Here is a 22,812-nt window from a genome sequence, read left to right on the forward strand (position 1 = left end):
TTATGGTCTGTTAGTAGCTCTAATTACTGAGCAGTGAAATAACTTAGACTGATCAAAGTTATACCAGGTAAACTTTACCCCAGGTAATGTTTATCTTTTCATTGAAGTATTGTCATTTAAATGTTAATTTTAAATGCATTTTGCTTTGTTTTTAAATCCACTTACTGATAAATCTTGTATTGCTGTTCAGAGAGGATTTTGAAGTACCTGTGTTAGAGGGTGGTAGAAGTTATTCATAAACAAATATATATGTATGTATGTATTTTCTGATAAGCTTTATGTATTAAAAAGCATTTTTGATGCAACAGAGAAGATCTAGACCTAGGATATAAAGTAACACTGGGTTGGAAGTTGGTAGATAGTTTGTCTTGCCTGTGTCACAAGTGAAGTCATTAAGAGCTGGACAGGTCAGTTTAAAATCACCAAATAGGAACCCTTGACCTGAGTAGCTGATTTGTATATTTATTTCATTTTATTATTTAGTATTGGATTTATGCTTCTGAAGGAAGAGTTTGGACTTATTACTGAGTTAAGGCCTTCATGTACTTGTACTGCATTTAAAAATACATTTATTGAGCCAAAAAAATCCTACTAATTTTTACCTGTCTTATACTTAGCTTACATTAGGTATGTTTAAATCCCATTGCTTTCAGTACAAGTTAGTTAATCAGCATAGCATAGCTTTTGCTATTGAAACTGAGTTTGTAACTTCAACAACGTATGTTAAATTTTTAAGTCTATTACATTGTTTTGAAATCGTTTTTCTTTATATTCATGAGACTACCTTCAAACTTTAAATGCACTTTAAAAACATTTACCTAAAACCTGACGAAAAAAAATATGGTGTTCTTCCTTCCCTATCAGCACCTCATTCCAAATACAGTGAGAAGAAAGAAGAGCTATACTAAGTCTTTACTCTTGGCAAGTTCTAAGCCAGGGAAACATGCAGTTATTTGGGTAGGTGGGGGGAGGAATAGAAACTACACGTTTGATCTTAAATAACTTTTTTAGTTTTTCTAACATAGGGCAAAGTTCAGTCTTGTAGAAGTTCAGGAAGATGGTTTGACAATGCATAATTCCTCAGGTATTAATAAATAAGGTATATGTGCATGTTCTCTTTACAAAGAGTAATATAACTTGCAGCTGAGGGGCATCATCAATAAATCTATTGGCTGCATGGAGGTCTATGGTATCTAAAGAGATATGTCACTAAACTCTTGTATAGTGAGGTAGGGTTTGTGTATACATGCAAATTAGTCTGAATTCCTTTGTGTCTTCAAGTACTGGACAGGAGCAATTCTCTGCTCAGCTGTTTTGCTCTTCTTTGTTTTTAAAAAAATTATTCAGGTGTTGCTTGTATTGGAAAAAAGGAGCTGTGAATTGTTTTGGGGTTTATAAATGAATAATGGTTGTCTTCTCCCCCTGCCCCATTTTTAGGTTAGTTTATCCTATACATATGAGACGAAAGATGCCCTGTGTTTAGTATTAACCATAATGAATGGAGGGGATTTGAAGTTTCACATATATAATATGGGAAATCCTGGCTTTGATGAAGAAAGGGCTATTTTCTATGCTGCAGAACTGTGTTGTGGTCTGGAGGATTTGCAGAAGGAGAGAATTGTTTACAGGTAAGTGTCATCGACAGTTACTCGTACCTTGAATTTTCCACGTCTGTTCAGCATTGAATGTATTAATTGTTTTCTACCAAAACAAGTGTATACTTCAATTTCATAGTAAAAGAAGCAAAAAAATTGTTTAGTTGGCCTTTTCATGGCACATCCTTCAGAATTACTGATCTTATTTGTCTTTTGTCTTCTTATTGTTAATTTAGGTCTAGATACTCTTATTCTGTAGATACTTGTATTCTAAACCACTATAACATTGATGCAAGGTTGGTTTGTAAAATTATAGTAAATTGTGATTTACAAAGCAAAAAATTCCAATAAATAAGTAAGCTTTAGGAACATGGGATTGTATTCCCACCCACTCTGAAGTAGAAGTTCATAGAAAGCGATAGAAGTCCCTTGCTGCATTGCTTGTTACGAGAGGTTAAAAAGGTTACAAGAGGGTAAAAAGCCAGTTATAATCTGGATTGTCCTCTTTTGGTTTTATTTTAGTTCCTCCAATAAACACCTTATTGCTTTTGAATTAATGAAACTGTCAGAAGCCTCATGCATTGTATTTGAGACTGTATGATCGTACTTCTCTTTTCTGTCGCTGTACATGCATCATTTAACCCCTGGTATGCATTAATATTACAGAACAAGCGAAACAAACCTAGTGGTGGACCAAGAATGCTTTTTTTATCTTTCTGGTGTGTAACACCAAGTACCACTTGATTTCAAAGATGTAAAATATAATCCTGCATAACTTTAATATAATGAGTCTTAGTCTTTTCCCTCCCCAATACAGAAGACTACCATACACACAGCAGAAAGTGGCGGAACCACAGAATAAATCAGGCTGATGCTGGTTGTTGTATGTGGTTCCCTAAATAATTTGGCAATCTTGCAATGTTACACAGTGTGTTTTGGCATGCATGTAGAAGGTTGAATGGTTTTGCTCATCATTCTCATCATATTGATCAGCTACAAGTAGGTCATTTCACATTGCCCAAGTGAAAATAAAACTCATTGTTTAAAATACAAAACAACAACAAAAAAACCCCAAATAAAACAGAACCAACAAACCTCACAGCCCTTGTGTTTAAGCCCAACTTATTTGCTGTTTGCCTACAAGAAGACCTTCAAACACAGGTGTCAAATCCTAGTGTTCTTTGTAATTCCAGATCTTGGGAGCGGTCGTGGTTTCTTCTGGAGCAGTCTTGGTGTCTAGATCTCTGCCCTGTTTTGTGCTATTACGTAATCAGTTTCCAATTATTAAGAATTTGCATGGTCTTATATTTGTGAGCAAAGAAAAAAGTAGTTTCACAATCAACTCTGAGTTAAATTGCCTCTTAATTAAAAGAATGGGAATTATTTTTAGTCCTCTGTTTGTAACAAAATGAAGGACCAAGAGACAGGTACCTATACATGTGTTAGTAACTGAGTAATCTGTATGCCCGGAGGAAAAAGAAGGGCTTAAATGTAATCATTATACCTGAAGGCATTATTTAAACAGTTCAGTATAGAACGTAGTAAGGGAGTTCCTGCCCAGTATGTAAACAGATGAAAAGAGCCTCTAATTATACCACGTTAGCTCAACTACACTTGAGTACTAAAACTAGGAAATGTTTGGGTAATTTTGTGCTCTCTGTAGAATCACTTCCAGCCCTGAACTTCTTAGTATCAAATGATCAACTTTTTGTGAAACAAAGTCTTGTTTCTTCTCTTTTGCTAATGGTAGAGTTTTTTCCTGATGGTCTCGATTTGGTTTTCCCATATGTATTTCTTTTTTGTATCATGGACTTAGGAGCGTAGCTGTAGATTTTAGAGTTTTAAAATCAAGAAGCCAAAATGGGTGGTCACGGAAGTCTTCAGAATGTCACCAATTACCGTGATATGTTACACAATCAAAATTCTCTATCAGGCATCTTAATGGAAATGCATTTAAGCAGCAATACGGTGATTCTGTATGATTAGTGAAACAGAAAGCTTGGGAAAATTTGCCATAATTATTTTATTCTCACCAAAGAAGTCACACTGGCAACCTCCAGTCTTAATGCTGTTGTGGGGGGAAGCACATTTTCATTGATTCAATGATTTCTTTTTCTGAATTATGTTAACTAATATTTTTCATTCTCCAGGGCAAGGAAATACAGGAGAAATGTTTTTCTTGTTTTGCTGTCATTTTGAAAGCATTTAATACTGGTGGGACCACTGGATTTCTGACATTGGAGCTGATTCTTTTTCTTGTTGCCATATGTCAAGATCTATTACTGCATTTGTTTTCCAGCCTTAAAGGAAGAGTTTTAAACTCTCTTTTTAGACATAAAGTTTAAACTGTTAAAGCAGACTTTAATTGTGTAACATATTTGATTCTATACTGTTATAATATATTTTCTTGAGAATGTGCTTTTGTGGCTATCCATCCGTATATTCGGAGTAAAGTGTACTGCAGAGGCAGTGGAAGGGAAATTCAGAACTTCTGAAAACAGAAATCCACAGTTCAGATGGGTATCAGCAGATATCAGTAAAATCAGTTCATCTTGTCAGTTTGTTTAGTTCTAGAATAGCAGTTTTAATGTCAGGCATGTTAAAATTTATTATATATTTATTATACTTGGGATATGTCGCCATCAGTAGCAAAATGCCTCATAATATGGAAAATGTAGGCCTCACTTTCCTCTCCATTAGCACCAAGTTTTATTGCATGTTTCATGTGTCTTTATACCAGTTATTACTGAATTTCAAGCAGTGGCATTGGTGCTGTCTGCAGGACCTTGGAATCAGTTGTGCCATCTTGTTAGTGGAGTTCCCACTGGATTAAAAGAGCTGGAAGGAGGGCCTCGCACTGCCCTGTGACAGCAATTGAACCAGCTTGCTTGTTCAACAGGAGCTTGTGAAACTATCTGTAACTTGCTGCCAGATGTTGCTGATGTTAGAAAAACAAGCAAACAGACAGGAAGAGGCAGCAGTGGAGCTGTTCATCCATGTGCTGCATAAAAAGTCTGGTAATATTTAGAGCAAAGTCAGGATTTGCATAAGACAGAGTGGGGAACAAGTGCCTGCTTTCCAAAAGGGACTTAACTGCTGGAGTTGTCCTGCAGCAGTTACCTGACTCCTGAAGAGTGGTGTGGTTTTTATCAGATAAGCTGCTTGGATACCTTGATTTTCCTCACAAACTCATGTAAGTGCCCATAGCACCACTAAATGTGCCTGAAAGGTCAAAAATCAGGCTGTTGAGGCTGTAGTGGATAGACCAAGTAGCTCCTTGCCTGCCTCGTGCCTATGCTCAGAGTAGATATGTTTACAGTGCAATCCCCTGAAGGATTTTTATCCAGAAATTTTCTCTGTAAGAAGGCTGGTGTAAGCTATAGCAAAAATAGACCAGTGCTTGTTTAGTCCAATTTAAAATAAACTTATAATATTTATCTAACTCTTTTTAATGAGCCTCTTAGTTTTGGGAGCTTTGCAGTCCTCCGACCTTTCTCAGCTTCATAAAGGAAAACTGCTGCCTCTGGTGCTAGAATTGCATTGCTAGCTCTTGTTCTGAGCTTGGTTTTCAGCTCAAGTAGCCTGTTATCCAGCGCAGGATTAGCGTGTGTGTGTATTCCAATAGAATCTGTTACTTTGGTCTCTGTCATGGTGGAGGAAGGGAAGAGCGAGAAGCTGAAACTCAAAATCTAGCATCTTGGAGCTAGAATTTATAGCTGAATGCTTCCAAAAGCTGACTTCTTTGCAGATGGTTAGGCCTAGAAACTAACAGCATTAAAGAGCTGGAATTTTGTCTAGAAACAAGTTTTTCTATTGACTAACCAAAATCATGTCAGGACAGAATTAGCTTCTATTAAGCAGCAGATGTTGCTAGTAAGTATTCAGTTTTAGGTTAGGCTTTAGTCAGCCTTCTTGGAGACAGAACTCTCAACTTGTTTACTTGAGTTAATCTTAGCATACATTATGTGCTTTAAAGTAGATATGTTTCTACCTCAAGTTTGAGGTGAATTTTCTTTCTATTTTTTGGTACTGGTGTGAACGGTTTTTTTTGGTTGTTTTTTTTACTCTGATCTCTCCTGATTTCTCTGGTATTGTAATCTCATATATAATGTCAAATGATTAACATTATGGGAACCGTCTAGACTTAAAAGTATTAGGAAGAAAGTGTCTTGCTGACTTTTTTATACAGTTAATGTCATGAGATAATGAAACTTTAACCTGAATACACATACTTTAGAGCATCAACTTAATCAATACTTGGGGAAAAAAAAGTATACAGATTTCTTGGTGAACAAATGTGTGTGTATATATTTATCTCATTTTGAATGTAAATTCTAGACCCGTTCTTCCTAAAATTGCTTCTTTTACATTATTCAGTTTTTTCTGCTTGTATATGAATAACTGTTATTGTCACAACTGTACATATACCCATATATGTACATATTATTGTTAATCTGTTCCATTAATAACTGAATCCTTATAGCCAAGCACTGATTTTTACTTGTCTATTTCTGGCCTTATGATATTTACGGTGGAATAAATCTAAAAGACTGTATTGCAGTCCACATACTTTTTGATGCATATCACAATTTTATATATAATATATATTACATGTTCTATACATATATTCTATGCATATATATTATAAATAAAAAAATATATATGTTCTCAGTAGAATCTTCTAGAGGCTGAATCTTAGAAGTAACCTCTAAACAGCTTCTGATTCAGTTTCAGTGACTCCCCAAATTTTCCTTGAGGGGGGACGAATCCGGAAATACCATTGAGTTTCTTCTTCTGTTCTTAAAGTAAAAATGTACAGGAAGATGCCTATAAAATGCAGAATTGCAACACTGAATTAATTGCCCTTTTTGCTATTTCCTGAGTCTTGCTAGCTTTTAATAGCTAAAAAATGTTTCATGTGAAACTTCGATATTTACAGAAAAGTAGTAGAAAGTTGACTGCAGAGTCCTAACTAGATACAAGTGTTTGGTAAGCTTTAGAAGCTTCATGTCTGAATTAAAGGAATGGAGTTTGAATGGATGATATTAAGCCTGTGCTTAGTCTTGGGAGTATTACTCTTTGTTGATATTCTGACACCCTGGCATGGAATAGAGCAAGGGGTCAGCATCAAACTGCAGCAAGCACTGATGTGGTTTACCGTTGTGGAGTTTAATGGCTGATACTCTCAGGAGAAATGCCTGTCACTTATGAGCACAAATTTGGGTGTAAGTTGGTGGTTCTTCGTATCAGGATTTTAGTGTTGTGTAGAGTTTCGCATCTGTGAAATATTAATTGCTGTTGTTAATATAAATGGATTAGAGACTTGGGAAAAATGGATCTCAAGATTAAACTTAGTTAAACTATTTGTATTATAGGTTCTCAACTTTTTTTGTATACAGGTGGAAACTGGAAAATCACTTTAATCAGAACCAAGAAGGTCTTATGTTGCCTTGGTTGCACTTGATGATGGCTAATGATTTTGCATTTGTATAATTCACATTTCTATTCTGTTTAATTTGTAGAGACTTGAAGCCTGAGAATATACTCCTTGATGACTGTGGTAAGTAAAATTAATTTTGAAATTGGGAATTACTACTCTAATTGATACTATGCCAGAGATCAAATAGATTTCTTCATAATAAAAGGGACCTGACTGACAAATGTTAACTCAAATTAGTAAGGAAAAAACTGCCCTTGCTTTTTAGAAAGTAGGGGAAAATACTGGGTTTTGGGGGGAAGTGATGATAAATGTTTGAGTGTTCAATTTTCTACCTTAAAATGACTACTTTTCCCCTTTTGCTCCTCCTCCTCCTCCCTCCACCCCTTGATTTAAGATGGCTAAAACTTTTATATGGATTTGTTCTCTGTTTGTCTCTTTTCTGACTATGGAAACATGATTTGTTAGATGTGGGGTCAGAATTTTAGTAAACTAATTAAGCAATAAACAAGAAATGAAATGTGAAACATCTCTGTTTTAACATGTCAACTAAAACAGGACTGATGGTCACTGATGCATATGTGGCTGGAAGGAATCAAGGAAATACAAACAATATGAAGAAGTGTTTGGAGTTTTTTTGTTTTTCAAAAGCCAATTTAATTTTCTTTAATGACTTTGTATGAAATTTATCAGCGTCTTTTGAATTCACTGTAGAACATGTCCAGCAATTACCTTCTTTTAAGCTGTGGATGAATATTACCAGTTTGTTCTTGTAATTGCTGAGTATTTTAGTTAAGGAAAAAATGGTTTTGAAGTCATTAGCACAATACTTTTTTTAAAGTCAGCATGTTCTGACTGATAAATTTCTATAAAGGTGATGCTTGGGAGAAGTCACCTTCCAATAGCTAAAGCTTTGCTAGACATCAAATGCATTCTTTAATTTTTCTCTCCAGCAATGTCTTGCAAAAGCTGAAGGCTTCTTGGAAGAAAAGTGTGGCATTGCAGTACTGCACTAGAATGCTTTTCTCTCTGCCAGGGATATTCTGATGTTGTTCCAGAGAGCAGAGGGGACTAATTAGAAAATCACTTCAGGAGCTCAGATCCTGCACTTGAAAAGGGGTTCATCAGATGTCAGGGAACAGAAGAGCATCTCAATGTATTTGAAATAGCATTTGCTGCTCAAGAGCATTTAGTTATTTCCAACCAGTACATAGAGTGGCACTTGACTTTCTCCAGTCTCTCTCCCCACCCCTTGATTATCTATCACATGTAAATAAGAAATTAATATGCTTTTAACTAATATTGATGCTGTAGAGCTTTTTGAATGACAGAGAATATATGCACAAAGAACACTCAGGCATTGGAATGGGCTACCCAGAGAGGTGATACAGTGTCCACTCCTGGAGGCTTTCTAGACAAGAATTTAAAAACGCTTGAACACTTTGGTCTGACTGCTTGCTCAGAAGGTTGAGCTCGAGACCTTCTGAAGGCCCTTCTGGCCTGAATTATTCTGTGAATCTGTGATATTTCTTTAAATGACGGTGTCCCTGTCTTTATATCCAGTATTAGAAATAAGTGTGTGTTTTGTTTTGTTTTTTTCACCCTGAATCTTTCTACTACAGATGATTGGCAATTCTCTGTTTTTAAAATTGAGTTGAAAATGTAATTGTCCTTTCTGCTTTCTAGACTTTGACATTTTTAATAAGGAAGTATGTTATGTATTTTTAAATTAGAATCATGTCAATACAATTCTTGCCTTGAATTGTCTTGAATTATTTGCTGTTGAGTCTGTCCAGGAAAGAACTGTATCTGTCCATGGGAATATAAGGGAGGATAGGATGAACTTACTCCCATTGCCCTTCTTGGACTGTTTCCCTATATGAGCAGTGTTGTTCATGACAAGTCATAGTCTTCACCAGACTACTTCTGCATTGATAGGTACCAGTGTAAATGCCATGTATAATAGGAAAAGTAATCAACTTGAGAAATTTGGCTTATAAAGTGAAATAGAAGCTGAAGTTATCTACATTAGACTGATTGATGAGAAGGGGAAATCCTAATATTGAACTAACATGTTACAATATAAATAGTTCTAAGTAGGTTATGGCTAGGCTACTTTTCTTTTGGTGTGGGAGCAGGAACAGCAGTTCCAGTTACTTGTGCTTAGCATTATTAGGGTGCTTTGTTAGAGGAAAACCTGATGTCTCAAGGCAGGCTACAGTTTCTCATCCTTGGAATAAATGGTGTAAATTCTGATGTTTTTCTTAGGAAGTCAGAAAACTAAGTGTTTGTGGCGGGAATACAGAACAGAAAAATACAATTGTCTGATGCGCAGATAAAGAATTTGAAATGAGCAGTCATCATTTCTATTCATCCTAGAATAGCAGCCTATGCCAAAGCTAGGAATTAGAGTACTTAACAACAATTTGTTTCGTATGACCTTCAGGAAATCAGTTAGATCTGTGCCTCTCTTCTTATATGTATCTAAGGGAGGGTTGAACAATGATAAATCACTCCTTTCTAGTTAAGTTAAATAACCTTAGTGCTATGAGTATATGAATGTTTGATGTTTTGGGGTGGGTTTTTTGATTAGGTACGCTACAGAATTTTTTTGTTTTAAAAGTGATATTTTATTATTTGCTGACTATGTATAATTTATTTTAACATAAATAGGACATATCAGAATTTCAGATCTTGGATTAGCTGTGCAGATTCCAGAAGGAGAAACAGTCCGAGGACGGGTTGGGACTGTTGGTTACATGGGTATGTAAAGTATCCTTTGCTAGTTCTGTTTTATCAGAAAATTTGCTTCTGTGAATATATGAATGACTTGTCCAAAGAACAGTATTTGGTCTGGATTAGTTACTAGACATTTTATGGGAAGAAAGGTTATGCAGTAGTAGATGTTAGTAGTCAATTATAAACCTACTGATAAACTTGAAAACTTGAACTGTGGAAATTCTAGCTTCAGGTAGAACCTTAAGAAAGCACCTAATTTCTTTCTGAGGCTCAGAGAGATTTAGGGTCGCCAGTAAGCAGAGGAGTTACTATGACAACACAGTTCTTTCCATGCTTTGGAAAAACTTCATTCTTAGTTTGTAAACAATACTGATCTTAAGCTTAAAGAATTTTAAGTGCTTCTCTTGGGGATAAACAGTGTCCTCACTATAGAAATTAACGTTTCTTCAAAGGAGTTTGCAAAGATCTGTGTGTAGAGCCAAAAGAGTGTCTGAGAGTTTTTTCAATATTTAATTAGTTAATTTAAGTGTTAATTTAAAGTCATGGGGGGTTCTTTGTTTTTGTTTTGTAGCTCCAGAAGTGCTCAAAAATGAAAAGTATACATTCAGTCCGGATTGGTGGGGTCTTGGGTGCTTGATTTATGAAATGATTGAAGGACAGTCTCCATTCAGGAAGCATAAGGAAAGGGTCAAACGGGATGAGATTGACCGGAGAGTAAAGGAAGACCAGGAAACATATTCAGACAAGTTCTCAGAGGAGGCAAAATCCATCTGCAGGATGGTGGGTGAAGAGACATAGAGGTTTGAAAATTAAATTTCTAATCCTTTTTGAGAGATGAACTACTTTATTTTAACATCTTCTATTGAAAATTTTTCAAAGCTGGAGTTCTTGTATCTTTCTTTGGTTCAGATGGAAGTTCATGATTGTCCATGAATTGTTCAACCAAACTGTGAGAATTCAGAACTTTTTCCAAGAGGAAGGAAGGCTGCATAAATTGATTTTTCATCATGTGAATGAAAAGGTCCAGTACACCTCGGACCACATGTAATTGTAGACAGAGCGCATGCTCAACTTTGATACTGTATAGGGAGAAGTGGCACAGAAGTAAGCCAGTTTCCTTGCCTAAAAGAGTCTGTACAAGACAACAGCTTTTTTTTTATTTTGCATGTTCTTAAATTTAGTAAGAAGTACGACTATACAGGAAGCTTCAGAAGTTTTCTTTACTAGTTTATGCAAAATATGTGCATTACTTAAGCTCATTGGAAAAAAGTAAGCTGTATTTCCTGAAAGTCTGCTGCAAAGTCTGTACTGTAAAATCTATTTAGCATGGCATCAATTAAAATATTTTCATATAACTTTGGGTATAATTTTTAACTGGTCTACGTTCAGGGATTCTTTTGTCTACTGAAAATCTTTTTGCTCCCAGAATGTTTTAGTTTGGATTTCCAGTTCATTTTTATCCAATGATAAATTTCATCTAATGAAAGGCCAAGTTAACAATGTAAATTTATTGGAAGACATTGTATATAGATTTTATTTTTTTTTTAATTGTGGGATTACATCACTGGATCAGCCTTTTTTTCCATATCTTTGCAGTTACTTGCTAAAAATCCAGGGGAACGACTGGGTTGCACCGAAGATGGAGCTGCTATTGTAAAGCAACATCCTATATTCAAGAATATTAACTTCAAGAGGCTGGAAGCTAACATGTTAGAACCTCCGTTCTTGCCAGATGTAAGTAGGTGAGACAGATTTGATTAGTATCTAAAAAGGCAAGAACTGTCATAATTCTGTGTCAACAATCATGTGAACTCCAGAGAAACCTTTAAAGTTACTTAAATTGGCCGGAGAATACCATTGTAGCTCTTGATGGCTAGTTGTTTTGTGGCATTTCATCTGAGATCACAAAACAATTTACAACAGTGGTATTGCTCTAGGGAGCTTTGTAGCTGGTTTCTTAGCCCTTTAAAAGTCTGCTTCCCCAGCTCAGATGCTGAAGAAATGAAGATTAGCTTTGAAGAAATTACTCTGGAGTTGAAAGGAAGGTGACAGACAATGAGTGAATTATGACAACCATTAAGAAATCCAGAGAAGTTGCATGCTGTTTCTGGTTTTGATATTTCTTTTCTGTTACTTGCAGGGTGGATGGAATTGCTCAGGTGACTTATGACGAGAGTCTTTTAAGTTTTTGCATTTCTGTTTTGTAGTATAATGTAATTTGGTGATCAGCAATGTGAAATATAAAGTTGCAGACATTTCACTCCCCCTTTGCTTGTCTAGAAAAGAAAACACACACCCCCACACCCCCCACACACACAGTCAAACCCCAAAACCTTAATGAAGCAATCTTGTATTGTACTGCAGCCACGTGCCGTATATTGTAAAGATGTCCTGGACATAGAGCAGTTCTCAACAGTAAAAGGAGTGAACCTGGATACTACAGATGATGACTTCTATTCCAAATTTGTTACGGGTTGTGTCTCAATCCCTTGGCAAAATGAGGTATTGTATATTTCACAAAAGATTATTTTCTTTAGCACAGCAGTATAGAAGATAGGGATATAATTATAGTATTAATTTTCTCTGTGAGATGTAAAGAAGTTTCTGCTTTAGACTTCTTTGTTGAGATACTTCAGAAAAAAGTTTTCCCAAAATGTAAACAACTTGCTAAAAATTGAGATCTATGGTAAATTTGCATAAACAGAATCTGGCATCTTATCATAGATACGGCCTACAGAACAGTATTTTGCATCAGCATGACCACATTTTCCTTGTTGTTCTATCAAATGTTATTCGATATTTTTGTTCATAGGAGAAGGATAGAATGGTATTCAAAGTATTCAAAAGCAAATAGGCGCAGTGCGAGCTGTTTGTGTATCATGCCTGTATATCAATAGAGGATCCAAGTGACATAGTAGTACAGAACTGCAGATTCACCTTTTCTAAGGTTTCAAAACAAAAAGTTCAACGTTGGTTGAGTCAGAACTTCTCTTAAAGCTTTTTCATTTGCCTAGTGGATAAGTATTCTAGTATTCTGCATAGAATACTAGAATTTTGCTATCTGTGCATACAGTTCAGTCTGTATTTAGGAAATTCAAACCTTCTTTATTATTTCAGGAAGAGCACTCAGTAACAATTATTTAGAATTGTAGTTCTTGTTATGAATGCATTCCCCCTATTACAAGATGTTCACAACATTCTGAAATTAGTATTGTCTTGAATTCTACTAGTGTAGTTTCTTTCCCAGTATGATTTTTACATTTTATTTAAAGCTTGAACACAAAAGATGAGCAATTTCTGAACAAGTCAGAGAAAAAAGTACATTCTCTTTTGTTTCCCTTTTGCCTTTTTTTTTTTTTTTTTGCATTTCATTAAGGAAGAGATTTGAGAGGTGTTATTTGGCATACAAAGTTTTCACTAAGAAGCAAAGAACCTTAGGCTGTTAGAGAAATAAATATTTCCTATGCCACGTTGTAATTCTGAACTTCCTAACATGGTCCAGTCATTAAGAAATGCACTGCAGCTTAATGGCTCTAACCCCACAGTTGAAAGTGGTTGTGGAATTCTGGTGATGGTAATTCCTTCTCTTCAAGGAATAACTGTACAGACTTCATTTTACATCTGTGCTTATTTTTCATTTAATTCGTGTTACTGAGCTTTCCCTCAAATCTTTGCTTTCAGTCTCTTAAGAATTCCTCCTCCCCTCCCATATTTTACCTAATGTCATGGTTTACAACAAAAGCAGACTGCATTTCTTCTTATTCCTCTTTATGCCCTCTCTCCCTCTACAAGGTATACTCATTTGGTTGCATGCCCATTATGATAGATGTGTATCAGTGGCACTCACAGATAAATGCCAACTACATATGGGCATTAGTCACTCTCCACCTTCTGACCATGCCTGTTTGTTACATTTTGGCATTTACTCTTTCTGATGTCCTTTCTGCACCTGGTAATTGTATTTTTAATTCTTTTGTTTTCTGTGTACACAAACATGGATTATTTCAAAATCCCTTGCTTCTTTCCAGAGACCTGTCTTCATTATATGTTTTGGTTTGGTTTTTTTTCATGAACTATTGCCTTCTCTATCTCATTGCCTTATTTTTAATTATGGTATATGTTGTGTTTTGATAGACAGTTGCCCAAAACACCAGAATGATGTTTAAATTACTGTGGTCAGACATCAGCTGCTTTTTCCCCAAGAGTGCAATTCATCCCCTGTGTAAAAAGTATCCCCTCTAATACTATGCAGGTACTAATATTCTGCATAGAATAATCATTTCTCCTACTCAATGTCATGTTTATTAATGAAGTTCAGGGTATAGAGATACTGTATTTGTTAGGCTAGACTGCTCTGAAATGAACAGAATAAATGAAAGGAAAATCCATTTCTGGTTCTAAAAACTTCTGCTTATTCCATCATGGGCAGAAGAAATGACTTGACAAAGCAAGGGAGCATCTGAGCACTTACCTGCATGATAGTGCTCTCATTGCTATTCTTTAGTTCACTGGATGCACAGGAGAGTTAATGTAGACTTTGTGCCTTCCTTCATGGAGCTCTGTGAGTGGTGTCATTTGGCTGATGAATTTGTAAGTTATTAGGAGTACCCAGCCAAAGTAGATAGATAACACATGGAGCAAGCTTGAGAAGCTTGTATGGTTATTTAATTTATGTTTCCTATGTTTCAAAGATGATTGAAACAGGATGCTTTGAAGATATCAATGCATATGAAGCTGATGGTACTGTGTCACCAGAGAGAGAGAGGTCTCCTAAACCAAAGAGAGGTTTCTTTCACAGACTTTTTAGTGGAGAGGTAAGGGTATTTTTTTTTTTTTTTAATAAGAAAATTACCAGTAAGACTTTAACATCCATTCAAATTTTTTTATTATTTTGTGATAGGAAAAACAGGTTGTTTGCTGAATACTGAAATCTGGTTTATTATGGCTTTGCTCCTGCACTGCATTTCAGATACTGTAGTGATCCCTATAACTCCAGGAGTTTTTTCCTCCCTCAGCATTCTGTCTTCCTCCAGTGTCTGCTAGCTGTTACCTGGGTGTGCTGTTAACAGCTGTGCTGTAGATCTTTCTTTCCTGAAGATATTAATTTGGGCCTTGGTCCTTACATGTTTTGCTAGTGTTTGTGAAAACTTCTGGGGAGATGACATCAGAGATAATTGAGGCCCCCTCTGTAAAAACTTAAATAAAATTTACTAATGAACTCAGGAGTGTGGTGGAGCAATGCAACTCCTAGGACTAGCTCCTTTAGAAAGTTGGGTTCCCAATGAATCATTCTAGTGTATTAAGCAAGTAAGTAAAAATATCCCCTAAAAGAGTGTGTGAAGAAGTGTCACGAAACAAATGTTAAAATATCTTAGGAAGTTTAATGCATTTACCAGAACAACAACATAATATATGTTTACATAGCTTCTGATAATGCACAGTCTTTTCTTAAACACATAACTCCTACTATTTAGTAAACATTTAGAGGTCTATGAATTGAGTATTTACCACCTAAAAGACACGTGGGATATTCTGCTTGTTTATAAGTCACGAGAAATAGGCTATTTGTAAAAATTTTCACTTGAAGATGTTGTACACAATTGTGCTTGCTCAGTATGCCTTCACTTAGAGTGGAATTATCTTGAGAAGCATGAGTGTATTCCAGTAGAGAACACTTCTGTAGAAATTACTTTTGCTTTCAAGCAGAAATGGAATTTTAAAATTGCTATGAGTGTATCATTAAGTAGCCACAACAAACCCATGTATTAAAATTGCATGATGATATTTTTTTGTCATCAGCTGGTAATTCACCTCTCTAAAATGGTACCATGTTAATGGGACGTATAGTAGTACTGTCATTTTTAGTTCACCTTTTCAAATTCACTTTTCTCCCACTTACAGTAATGGAATAGAAGGAATGGTTAAGTGTAGCAATAATCACACATAGCTAAAGTTAAAGCTTGTGCCTTACTGTAGTCTTTTCAAGCTGAATCAGCAGGGTTCATACTGTCCCAAGATACGGTTCTATGTATTGAGAAAGAGTCCTAAAAAAAATAATATGGCTTGAGAGCCTTCAGTTGGTTTTGACGTAATAAGACTACAGTTAATTGTCCTGTAAAGTTAAAAGAAGGAAAGATCTTAAGGTTAAATGAAACTTAATGACTTGAGATTTGAGGTTGAGTTGTGGTTTCCTTTGATATTCCCAAAGCATTTAGTTAGTATGGAGTAAAATGCACTGGAAAAAGAGCCACCCCCACCCCCCCCCAGCCTTTCTGCGCCCCATAAAACACACAAACTGACAATACTGTCAGTTCTGCAGCTCAGTTGTCTCTTTGTCTTCTCTTGCAGGTCTGCTTTAAATCTGATTGCAGTGATGATGAGCAGGAGTCCTCCAGACTTTAAATCATTTTACTCTCATCAGAAAGGATGAGCAAACTTTAAATGTTTTATATCTCTGTAGCAAAGTGTATTATATATATTTTTTATCTGAGTTCAAGGATTTTTGTACATTTGTACTTCATTTGTTTTAAGATGTATATTTTCACTAAAGCTTAATTGTACAAAAAGCAATGAGTGCCATTTGAGTGAGTGTGTGTCTGTATTTGATTTACCTTGATTTTTTTTTTCCAGTGGAACGAGTCTAGAAATACTAAAAGGATTTTAAAGCACAGAGATAATATCTATGGCATCAATGTAACTTGATGTTGTATGCTCCTGGTAAAAGTCTTCTTGTTCGTTAGGATCTTTATTAGCAGTTTTCTCAACAGTAAAATTACTGTATTGATAAATTTCGTAATTCTGGTATTATCCAGCAGCATGGCAGTGCTATTACCTAATATATCTCTCAAGCAGCTGCTAAGGAAAAAGGAATTCAGTGCACTGTGGCCAGCTATTATGAATTGCTCTTTACTCTCTGGCTTTGTAGAATGTCCTTCTGTATTTCTATATATAGAGAATTCTGAACATTTAGCTTAATCCTGTAACAAACTGTATTACCCCATTCTTCTCCTTTCTACCCATCTTACACATCCTCTCCATACAGCTTCTTGGCATGGACCATGCAAGTAGACCTATGCCAAAGTTTTATAACTGTATTTTGAATACTTTGTTGTCTTTACTAAAAGGATTTCTTTTTACCTGTGGGGACATCTGTTTATTTTTTTTCTGTAAATGAAAATATTTACAACTCCATGTAGGATGTTACAGTTTTATAATGGGTTAAAAAACAAAGCATGGACTCTTCTTACTAACCTCCTCTGTGCTTATTATGTTGTAATATGCAATGTTGTAGGGTTGACAGCACTCACTGCCACTGAGGGAAGGACAAGGTAGTATTAAGTATCAAATTCACTTATGTAAATAATCTTTCCTTATAACCTTTAAAAACTTAAACATTAAAACCTGCCTTTAATGATTTCTGGATGCAGATGTGGAGCTGGTATTGAGGTTTTAGTTACTATTACCTGATGTTCATTAGTAAAACTAATTCCAGATGCTTGAAAGCTTGTCAAACTTCCGTTCTTCTGGACTTAAAGTATGCCAGACTTTCTTTTTATTTTGTAAAGTTTCCAGTAAAACTATTAATATGTGTATGAGAATGAATTTAGAGAACACATTTCATTAAACGCCTCCTCTCCTGTTTTCAGAATTTGTTAGGGACTTGAAATATAAAGAACGCTTTTTGAGTTGGAGGCATGACTTTTGTTACATATTTTGTTCTGTATTCTGAAGACTCATCTCCACTCAGCATGCATTTTTTTTCCTCTCAAATCTCTAGGGTGCCAACCAGACCACACATGTATTATACACACAGAGCAACTCAATATCCCTCTACCTCAGATAGGTTTCTGCTTGTGATCTGCAGACCCAGTGGAAGAAACTTAAGCTGCTTCTGAGAAACTCCCAAGATACATTTGATACTCAAGCTTATTGTCAGGTTTTAATTCAAAGTATTTTGTCCCTAGTGGCAAATGTTTTAATGGGTTAGAATTTGAAAAAAGTTGGAAAACCAGTGTGTTACAAAATCCTACTGGGGCTGAGCTGGTTTCTATCTGAAATTGTTCCTCTTGGCTACTGTGCCACATAAATGAGAAATGAGACTCTTCCTATGTTTCCAGCGCTTTTTTCCTGATGTCTGAAACAGCACAGAGGACAGCAAAATGACTGCCATAGAAAGTACAAAGGGAGAAATTGGCAAGGAGAAAGTTTGAATGAATTACTGGAGGACAGTCTGATGCAATAGTGAAGGGATGGGAGGCTTGACAGAGAAATAGCTGAAGTAGGGGTGTTGGCTGGAACTACTATGTGTGAGACAATGAGCTGGCATGGTCTGACCTGACCCTCTTTATTATATACCACAATAACAGAGGGACTCCAAAAAGATGGGAACGGAGAAATAGTGACGTTACAGAAGTGTTTTATAAATACCTACCTGGTTGGAGAAGTGATCATGTTTCTCTGAGTAAGGGGGTTAATATGAGGTGACAGTCTGGATTTAATGCCTGCTTAGAGCAACTTGAAATTTGGGTAAGAATACCATGGACGCAAGTTGAGTCATTTTTATGAAGAAAATACAGGAATTGGCTTTAACAAATAAAAAAAAATATCTGAAAGTCTATTTATCATGTATTTAAAATTTTCTCTCCATATTGGAGGAGGAGGGATCTTAACTTAAAATAAAATCAACTTTTCTGTTTTGGAGTGCTGAGACTTAACACTTATTCTCCAGAGATCTGCAAAGAGAAAAGGCTAGATGAAGAGAAAAGGGAAGTTGTTCCTAAGAAGTGGTTATTTATACATCAGCTTCTTTGGACAAGGAACTCCAACCATCCAAAGAAGTGGAGGATTTGTTTGGTTTTATGAAGCTTTATTTGGTTTCATTTCACAAGTTTTTTCTTATATTCTGAATAATACCGTTGAATTGTTTTTGAGTAACTACATCTTTGCAGGGTTAGGACCTAAATTCTGTTGGTTTGTGGTTTTTTGTTTGTTTGTTCCCCAATAGGCTCAGGACAGCATTTTTCTACTATAAATTTGTCCCTTTTGGCTAGAAATACAACCACATAATAATGACAAATGTGAATCCCCTAATGAATTAGAAAAGACAAGAAATGGGAAGGATCAGCATAACTCTCCTTATATGGTACATGGAGATTAGGATGTTATGCTGTTTAATCTAAGGTGACTAGCATTGGTTGAATGTCTTTACTGGAGTATTAGTAGCTTGGAGACGCATTTCGAAAGTGGGGAAAGGGTAAGGAGAGGGGAGAGCACCTGAAAGCAGAATATTGTGGTATGATAATACGAACTTTGCTCTCGATTTTTGTAGGGGACAACTGAGACAAAGAAAGGGAAGGCAGCACATTCTGTATACTGATTGCGTAGCCTTTTATTTCCATGAAGCTGTTCTTAAAAAAAAAAAAAAAGCCAACGTAAATTCTTGTGATTCAGTATGACTTCATTATACCTCCATGAATTCAGATTTCTAGATCCGTGTGTTAGAAGGCTTTAATAGCAGTGAGACATTCCAACAACCTGTCTGCTTTGTTCTGCTGGTGCAAGATACAGAAAGATCTATAGAATTCCATGGAGTTGCTTGCATGAGATCAACCCTCCTCTTCTGTGGCTTGTGTTTCCAAGCGTTTGTGTATGTAAGTCTTAATATCTGCTTATGCATACCTCATGAATCTATATATTTAGCTCAAAATTCAAAAACTGTGAAACAATGTACTAGTATCTAACTGGTTTACTTAATGCTTTTGAATGTGTGACCAACAGAATAGAATCTTCATGCCTCAGGGTTGTTCTCTTTCCGTAAAAAAAAAAAATGTCAGGTTGTTTTTTTTTTTTCCCCCAGAGTTGTAGTGTTCATAATAGAGGTGGTATTATGTTTCTGGACTATAACAACAACAAAACAGTCTCAGTTGAAAAAATAAACACTTTAATTAATTACTTTCTAATAATAAATAGGAAAAAACCTGTGGTATTTCCATAACAGAGAGAGCACTATTGACAAATCTTAGCCTTTAATAGAAGATGTGGTATGTCTTTTTTTCCCCAAATCATTCTTAAAACAATAGATATGAAGATTTTTGATAGTGAAAGAGAATTATGTCCATCTCAGAATAAAATTATGTCTAATTCGAGAAAACAATGATGGGGCTATTAAAAACAACTAAAAATCCATATTTAGAAAGCAATTCAATTACTTCTCAAACAATACTGATGTAAGAGATTTCTTGTTGCCATTTGTACAAAGAATACTTGTTTACACAGGTTACTAAAATAAGTCAACAAGTTATATTATTTCGCTTTGTTTACAATTTAGTATTACACTAATTTGCCATTGGAATTATCACCTTCGCTTTGGCATAGATTTTCAGAAAATACTTCTCTTTAGGAAGTACTCAAAAAAGGGAATTAAAATTAAAAAATTCATGGAAAGCATCTTTAAGCTAAATTTATGTTTTTGATTTGAATCACCTGCCTGGCTCCTTTTGGTGATGATGATGCCTCTTCTGCTGAACGTACAATTCTTTTTTATTTCATAACTGTTCTTATAGTGTAACTTCAGCTTTGTACATGAGATGTAGGTAACTTTTCTCATGTTCCACATGTGTCCAAAGCACCAGAATTATTTTCCAGTATACCAAAGCTGACTGTTAATGTGATGTGTTAGTTCCAGTATCTCCAAACCACTGAACTATTCCTGTATGAGCTGTTTTCCTGGATGTTCTAGCATTGTTATTCCTGAAATAAAAGCAAAACACTGCCGCATCTCTCAGCCACATGTATTACTGTCTAATGTGATTTATTTACCATGTCTATCATGGTAGCCAGGATAGATAAAAGAAAAATTGAAATTCACAATTTGTTGAAGCAGAAAATGTGTATTACATGCTGGAAGTGGTCGGATCCAGGAAAAAGTGCCCTAGGCTTGCTGTATTTGCTCAACTGATACCTTATCTCATGGTCTGAATCTTGATTTCTACATAAATTTCTGTGTGAAAAGACAGAATTATCGGGATGGGCTGTTTTTCATTGACACATTTACTGTGGTAACACTACGAATGTGGATGCAAAATTGGTCAGTGGTAGCTGTAGCTCTACTTGTCAGCTGCCTTATCGCGCGTACTGGATTTTCTACTATTTCCAGAGGAAACTCACCAGACTTGACTCTCCTCGAGAGAATTTATACCTTCATATTAGTTGGATTTGTGGGTTTTTGTATCAAATACTTTTCAACAGTAGGCTGCTTGCATTTTCAATAGTGTGCCCTGTTTATGCAGAGGCTTTCAGTGTAATTTCATGACATGAGTTGAAGGGCTAAGCACTCAATTACTATACAAACCAGCTTCAAATTAAGTGACTTTAACAATGATATAACCATGCTATGCCATATTGCAGATTATCTGTGCATGTGTTGAACCACATTGGCCAGCAGTCTTACGAAGTCTTATTGGATTGAGTAGTACCAATTACCTGCTGAATTGTTTGTGGAAATGCAGAAGTGCTGGCCTAAGGGTGACTTTGGGACAGGGCGAAAAAAACTCTTGATATGCTTGTCCAAACTGTTCTTAAAAACATGAAATCAAGGGGTAACCTGTGCCTAGGTAGCCTGTGTTTAGGAAACCTTTCCACGTTCACGATGTTCATGTCTGCCTCATAGACAAGGTAAAAGTATGTTTCTTCTTTTTTTTCTCCTGGAGGTTGAGATGAATTCATCATCGTGCATTAAATTACATATAACCTTTCAAGTATTCACTGTTACTCCATTGAGATTGTGGGTTTATTTTTCTTTGTGGTAACGATGGCTTTACAAAAATGTCTGTTCTCTAACCCTGCCTGCTTGCTCTTGCCCCGTGCCAGTTTTACATCACTTTATTTTTGCCAGTGCAGCTGTTTTGTGGGGCTGCTATTTGAACAGGATGGGTGACATGGATAGGTGACACGCAAAACCGTGGATCAGTAAATTTGAATTGGGAGAATCTACTTGCCAGAGAAAAGCCTGGTACCCCTGAGTTCTCCTCCAGTTCCCCAGAGGGCCGTGCTGCCAGCACAATTCGGAAAGAGGAGGAGAACAGAGAGGAGCGTGCTTGTGGGCAGGGTCTGCCTTGGCATTGTTGCCGGTGAGTCAGCAGCCCTTGGGCGACTGGCGCACGTGTTGATCTAAAGCCTCAAAACAGTTTTGCAAAGACAGACTTGGTTGGTGGCTTGTTTCATCTTTGGTAAGAGCTTCTGCTCTTTTTAATGTGCTTTACATTTATTTCAAAGTGCAGAGTGGCACATGCAATCATTGCATAGTGCATCCAGCATTCCAGCTATGCTGTTGTCTTTTTTCATGTATCATTTGCTAAATAAAAAATTCATGATCATCCATATGTTCCAGAGAAAACTCTCTGCACGCTTTATCATAAATAATTGGGAAAAACATTCTTTTTACCTTAAAAGCTCACTTTCAGTTACACATTTATAATGAAATAGGGGTTTTGCTGTAAGTTGAATTGCTTTCAGTACTGTAGCTCGGTTTACATTCAGAGGAATGTTTTCAAAGGGTTCATCTTTTATTAGCATGCTAGTAAATTTAACTGGCAGAGCACTGTTTTACTGAACATTTGGCAAGAATGTGATCAGTAAGGTGGTTCTGTCACGGCTTGCGTTGCCCTGAATATCCAAAGACACGAACTTCGCTTCTTGTGTCCATCCCCGCCAGCAATGGCCAAGTTGCACATTAAGTCACCGCTGGGAATTTCTTTTCTTCAAAGTTCCAAGAGATGTTCTCCATTCCCATTGCTGGAACCAATTTAATGCGTTTTGAGATACAAGTTCTATTGCCAGTTCCTATCGGCTGTCATTTGAAGTGCGTAATTGCTTGTAATTGGACAGTTCACGGTAGCGTTGGGTTTTTTTTTTTATTAAGTGCTTAGTAATAGGATCGATGGTTTAAATATTGTATACTCTCTCGTACGCTTAATGGGGCTGTAAGCGTGCAGAAAGTTTCCACGGGTAGAGCCAACCCCCGCACGGCGAGCGGGCGGGCGG

At 36.1% G+C, this 22,812-nt stretch overlaps 1 protein-coding gene across 2 annotated transcripts in view; it reads left to right on the plus strand.

Annotated features, from left to right (window-relative positions):
* GRK4 (G protein-coupled receptor kinase 4) overlaps positions 1-18,401 on the plus strand; it is a 33,842-nt gene extending 15,441 nt beyond the window's left edge. Inside the window, exons 9-16 of one of the 2 annotated variants that reach the window (XM_009643205.2) lie at positions 1,438-1,628; positions 7,118-7,155; positions 9,706-9,795; positions 10,343-10,551; positions 11,368-11,505; positions 12,136-12,273; positions 14,463-14,585; positions 16,120-18,401. In XM_009643205.2, coding sequence (XP_009641500.1) covers positions 1,438-1,628; positions 7,118-7,155; positions 9,706-9,795; positions 10,343-10,551; positions 11,368-11,505; positions 12,136-12,273; positions 14,463-14,585; positions 16,120-16,173 — 981 coding nt within the window. In that variant the 3' untranslated portion in view covers positions 16,174-18,401. Of the gene's footprint in view, positions 1-1,437; positions 1,629-7,117; positions 7,156-9,705; positions 9,796-10,342; positions 10,552-11,367; positions 11,514-12,135; positions 12,274-14,462; positions 14,586-16,119 lie in introns of those variants that run through there. The other variant, XM_035898659.1, reaches the window with a different exon arrangement.
* The last annotated feature ends 4,411 nt before the right edge of the window (positions 18,402-22,812 follow it).

Source organism: Egretta garzetta, unplaced genomic scaffold, assembly GCF_000687185.1.
Source record: "Egretta garzetta isolate BGI_Z169 unplaced genomic scaffold, ASM68718v1 scaffold107, whole genome shotgun sequence".
Taxonomy (NCBI): domain Eukaryota; kingdom Metazoa; phylum Chordata; class Aves; order Pelecaniformes; family Ardeidae; genus Egretta; species Egretta garzetta.